This window comes from Parasteatoda tepidariorum, chromosome 2 (genome assembly GCF_043381705.1).
Source record: "Parasteatoda tepidariorum isolate YZ-2023 chromosome 2, CAS_Ptep_4.0, whole genome shotgun sequence".
Classification (NCBI taxonomy): domain Eukaryota; kingdom Metazoa; phylum Arthropoda; class Arachnida; order Araneae; family Theridiidae; genus Parasteatoda; species Parasteatoda tepidariorum.
The window spans coordinates 95,700,090-95,705,883 of NC_092205.1; the positions used below are offsets into that span (position 1 = coordinate 95,700,090).

General features: G+C 29.9%; 1 protein-coding gene across 1 annotated transcript; it reads left to right on the top strand.

Moving 5' to 3' along the window:
* Positions 1-217: 217 nt before the first annotated feature.
* LOC107450424 (bolA-like protein 2) lies at positions 218-4,164 on the top strand. The gene is made up of 3 exons (XM_016066213.4): positions 218-397; positions 1,420-1,514; positions 4,006-4,164. Exons 1-3 carry the CDS (start codon positions 335-337, stop codon positions 4,106-4,108), a joined length of 261 nt encoding a protein of 86 aa, XP_015921699.1. The 5' UTR covers positions 218-334; the 3' UTR covers positions 4,109-4,164.
* The last annotated feature ends 1,630 nt before the right edge of the window (positions 4,165-5,794 follow it).

Genomic DNA, 5,794 nt, shown 5'->3' on the forward strand with positions numbered 1-5,794 from the left:
GAATATTAAAATAAAGATGTTGCCAAAATGATTATATAATTTTTAAATTAAGCTAGTCCTCGTTTTAATCTTATAATAATCAAAATACCCTACATTTGTCTAAAAAAATTCAATTATTGATAGCTTAATACAACGAATTATATTATTAGTTTAATGTACACATAAGTAATTAAATTTGTTAGTATAAATCTTAAACCAAGCAGAAAGTGGCATCTCAAGGCGTATTAACAGTAAACAAATAAAATTTTAGCAATTTACATAGTTTACTCACTTGAAGTACGATATTTAATTTTCATTATTTTTAAGAATAGGAACTCATTTATTTAAAGCCATCATGGTCTACAGTGAAGAATACATACTAAAGAAGCTTAAAGAAGAACTAGAAGCTGATTATGTCGTTAGTATTCATAATGAATTGTTATAATATGTGTTTTAACTTTTCAACTTTTTTAACACAGATTTCTGTGTTAATAAACAGAAACTAGTAAAATTTCAATATATGATGGAGAAATGAAAATTTTAATTTGTGAGACCTTATTATGACTCAAATAATAAAACAATACGCTGAGAAATTTTACTGGAGGTCTGGATTTGATCAATGTTTAATCAAAAGCTAAGGGGGCTACAACGCTACGCAATGTTTAATCAAACGCTTTGTACACTAAATGAAATATATTTAGTGATATATATTAATGAAATTGGTGGTTGTTGATTTCCATCTTTGAATGTTGACTGACACTCACATAGTGTGAATGTCCGAAATATTGTTATATCCAATGTTTGTTCTATCCAATTTAATATTAATTTATTCGCTGACATTATTATATTTATACGACATTTTAATACCTGCTGAAGATAGATTAGGAGAAACATCAGTGTTCGGGTTAAGTGTGTACTGTGCAGTGGCACTTGACCTTTAAAAACTTAGATGTATGGCATACCGGGCAGTGACACTTGACCTTCAAAAAACATTGTTGTAGAGCATATCGGGTAGTGGCACTTAACTAGACCTATAGTATATATTTCGGACATTTACCAAAGTGACTAGGTGATTGTCGACAATCACCGTTGGATGTCAATAACCACCAATTTCAGTCATGCACGGTAACATATATGTGTTTATTCCCTCTTGAATACATTTATTTATTTGTCAAATGCCAGATACATTAGCCGTTAGGCCATTAAACTTCTTGCTTGCCAATTGCGTCTCTTGAATTAAGTAGCTTGAATACATAGCTTCATATAAATTATATCAATATTAATTTGATGCAACTATATTAAAATTGAGCAAGGTAATACTACCCTTAATTTTTTAACGTGTCCATACATGTCAAATTCATAATATAAAGATGTAAAGTACTAATTCATTTATAACAAGTGTTTATTAACATGTTTTTTTTTTTGTTTTTTTCTTTACAGAAAGTTGAAGACTTCTCTGATGGCTGTGGAGCTAAGTTTAATGCTATTATTGTTTCAAAAAAATTTGAAGGTGTTCCTTTACTTCAGAGGCATCGGTAAATACTGTATATACATTTTTATATAATTTTTTTTTTCAGTTTCAAGAATTATCTAATAATAGAAAAACCGTATTTTGTGCTTTTCATGGCAGTTTAGTCCAAATTCTCTTCAATAGTGGATGTAGTTTCTTCATAGAATTTAAAAATATTTTTGTGGCAGTTTCAGATACATTTTAATTTGAATATGAAGGAGGGATATTTATCAGAAATTTATTTGAGAAGAATTGATTTATTATGTAAATCTTATTTAAATGAACATGGCCGCATTCCAAAAATTATACGAGAAAGTCCCTTAAAGGGATGAAGAGAATCATTCTTGATAGTTATAACAGGGTGTGTAACGTTTTTAAAAAGTGCTTAAAGGTGCTTATTTACGGTTTTCGTGTTTTAAAAGCCCTTGAAGGTGCTTTTTTATTGGATGTTTTTAAAAAGTGCTTAATTTCCCCTTTTCAAAAGTGAGATTTTTTTTTCTTTACCACATCTATTTTCTCCGCGGATTATGCAAAAGCGTGTTTTTCACATTGTTCTATTTAATATTCTCACAATTCATTCAATCACAATACATTTCGCATACCGTCAGTCCATAGCATGTGTAGGTGCCAATCATTTTATATTTTTGATGAAATACTTGCGCGTCTCTCTACATAGATTATTGCATCATTTTCCACCCTCTGAAATCGAACCAAAAAACTCTTGATCTTTATAATGGCTAATACAATCAAGAAAAGAGGTGTTTGTCAGAAACTAGTTATTTTATTATGATTATGTAAGGTATTTGAAAATTATTTGGCATTTTGTGAATACATATAGAGCTTAAAAATATTTTTTGAGTGCTTAAAAAGTACTTTAAAGGTGCTTATTTTTTGTTGAGAGGTTTGGGTATGCACCCTGTATAAGCAAAATGATGTGATATAGTTGAGATTTTCTTTACATAAGTTAGAATGTTAATTAACGTGAAATTAATTAAATACAGCCTCATATTGCTCCTTGAATTTGTTGAAATATATAATTTTTTCTCGTCTACGTTTTATACTTACCTTAGATATCTTATTTGTTTATGTATTTTATTGTAATTGCGATATATTTTTATTTTGTGTACCTGGCAACTTAAATGCATAATTAGTTTGTTTATGTTCTGCATGGCTTCGTCCCTGTCTTTGTGTTAAATAAGAAATATATGGTGAAAGAATTGAAATCTTTTTTCTTGCAAAAATCTTTGCTGAAGAACATAGAATGTGTAACTTAAGAGAATTGATACTTGACGGGTTTGGCTTACTCAAAATAGTATGGAAAGAACAGTTGCTGACGTAAACAAATGCCACGTTTCAACAACCAATCAGGATCGAGATACCCACACTACCTCACTTGCAAGTATCCCATTGAGGGCTCATCCAATAAATTACTTTTTTTACAAAAAGTAATGAGTCTTCATTGTTTTCGTTTCTAGACTACTTTACATTAAACCTGTTTTAAAATCTTGATACTATTCTATTTTCTAATTGAAATCTTAAAGTAACTGTTCCAAACAAAGTAATTCTAAAATTAAAAATAGTATATTTTATCATTGCTTTCTATTAAAATTCATTTTTATTATATTTAACTAACATTAAATTCTTTTATTGTATTTAGTTAAAACCATCCCGCTTGGAAACAAAAGAATCGCTAGTCACTTAATCCAAAATAATATTTCTAAAAATATAATTCATGGTTTCTTTAGTATAAAAACCTCTTATCACAGTAGTTATATTAGTATATCAGGCACCTATTAACCTTATCAATTAATAATGGATTGAAAAAATTTTATGGCTTCTTTGGAAACGGATAAGTACCCTAATAAGAATTTTACATATACTACATCATTTTCAGATGGCGCTATAGTCCAATGTGGCCATGGTTAGATCTTGGAGAGTTGAAACAAGGAAGAACTTAGTGCCAAATATTTTATTAATATCAAATAAAGAGGCCGGGATAGCCTGGTTGGTAGGGTACTGGGCCCATGTTCAAGAGGTCGTGAGTTCTATCCTCACAGGCCAAAGATTCCCCGTGTAGTGAATGGTGACTGATGCACATTAAATCTGTCGAGTCGCAAAGTCCTCCATGTCCCCATAACAAATCAATACCTCTGGAGGTACTCATCCAGGAGTTTCCTTGTCTTCTGGATTGGTTCAAATTACTAGGCTACGGAGTTGAATATTATTAGTCGTAAATTGAGTCAGCAGTTCGACGACGGTTATAAAAATAAAATAAAAAATATCAAATAACACGCAGACAAACATAAATTTGAAAAATTGCGAGAGGGGAGTAAAAGGAGAGTGTCTGCTCTGACCAAAGTCTGAGCACCTACTGACTGCTCAGGGGGCGCTGTGGTTGCTACAGTGTGAAGAAATATGATTTCAGAAAAATCTGCATTCTTATTACTGGTATTTTCATTTGTTTGTTTTTTATGTAATATTATTATATTGTTTTTTTTTCCCCTCACGGCATTTAGGATGGTAAATGAAGTCTTGAAGTTAGAAATGCCAGATATTCACGCATTCACCCAAAAGACTTTGACTCCTGAACAGTGGGAAAAAATGCAAACTAGCGGCTGAATTCCTACTTTAACTAATGTGTACATTATGCAGAATAAAATGATTTGTGTTATTTATGTATTATAGTCTCTGTTACATTTTTCACTGTCATTCTTTTCATTGTTGTCATTTTTACTGTAAGAAAATAAAAAGAAAACTATTTTCTTTAGAAAATTGTAAAGGTTTACTGTAGCTTTTTTTACTGTTAGAAAATAAAAGAAAACTACCTTCTTTATTAAATTGTGAAGGTTTACTGTAGTTTTGTTTTTTACTGTTAGAAAATGAAAGAAAACTAACTTCTTTATTAAATTATAAAGGTTTACTGTAGCTTTTAAACAAGTAAATCCAAATTATAAAACTAATATGTATGAATAAATTTGATATTAAATGCCTGAAGACTATGGGATTTTTTATTATGTTAGCATGTAAAGAGGATGTTGTTTGGAATTTTTTTTTTTTAATTTTTGCTGAAAAGAGGGGCGCTTGCGTTAAACCCCTAATCTACTTATTCTTGTTTTTTGAATGTAAATTAAATGTAACAAAAATTTTTTAGTAAAATTTGCATTAGAAAAAATTTTAAATTTGGAATAAAAATTACATTTGAGGAAGGGGAAAGTCGTAAAAAAAATTTTTTTCAAGGAGTTTCAAAATTTTTTTAAATAAATTTGTTATCGTAAATTTTTCTTTATTCAAAGCTACATCTTTTATTTGAGTGAAATTCCGAAATTCTTAAAATTATATTGCAGCAGTGAAAATTAAAATAAGGGGGGCGTTGCGACTTTCTTATGTAAACATGGAACGAGCTTTGTAATTTATTTTTAATCGCGCCAAAAATCGTTTACGTAGTATTTGGATAAAGGATAAGGCAAAAATATCTACTATTTCGTGTTCGTGACAAACATTATGATGATGGCAATGTAGACATTGCATCTTTACTTCCCAGACAAGCTGGTGGCTGAAACCCGTTGATTTGAAGCCGAGAAGGCTGCCATCTTGTATTGAACCCCAGTATTCAGGGGGTATTTAACATTCAAGTCCCCATAGCTAATCTTGGGGGGGGGGGGGGGGGGGGTGCTTTTTTTATTGAATATCTCATACAATTTTGTAGTTTTAAAACTAAATTAGTTTCAAGGAATATTTTTGATAAAAAGGTATTTTTTATCAAAAAATATTTGCGGGGGGGGGCTAATTTATAAACTATTTTATCGGTTGGACATATTTTTCCATCCAAGTTTATTGCATAATCATCAATGCACAACTTTGCAATCACATAAAATAAATAAAGAAGTACATGTACAACAAGTGGTCGAGTTTGAGGGGGATGGTAATTTTTCAGTAGTAGTATATTAGATTTCAAAACAAATTTTNTTTTTTTTTTTTTTTGGAAAAGAATATATATATTTTTTTAATTGAGTTTTTTTTTTATAGCTAAGTGTATTATATAGCTAAGTGGAGCACATTTATAGCCAGTGGATTACTCGAACTAAAACATTCGATTTAATTAAATTTTTTAAGAGGGTATATATTTCAAGACCTTTATTGGTGAGGTTAGTATTTTGATATTTTTTTATTATATCCGATAAAGATGTTGGAGTTCTCAAAGACATCGAAGTTTTTTACGCAACAAATCCTAATTTCTTAACAAGTAACCTTTTATAGCTGATGAAATTGACATTGAAAAAAACATTGCGACGTAAAATCAGCCTA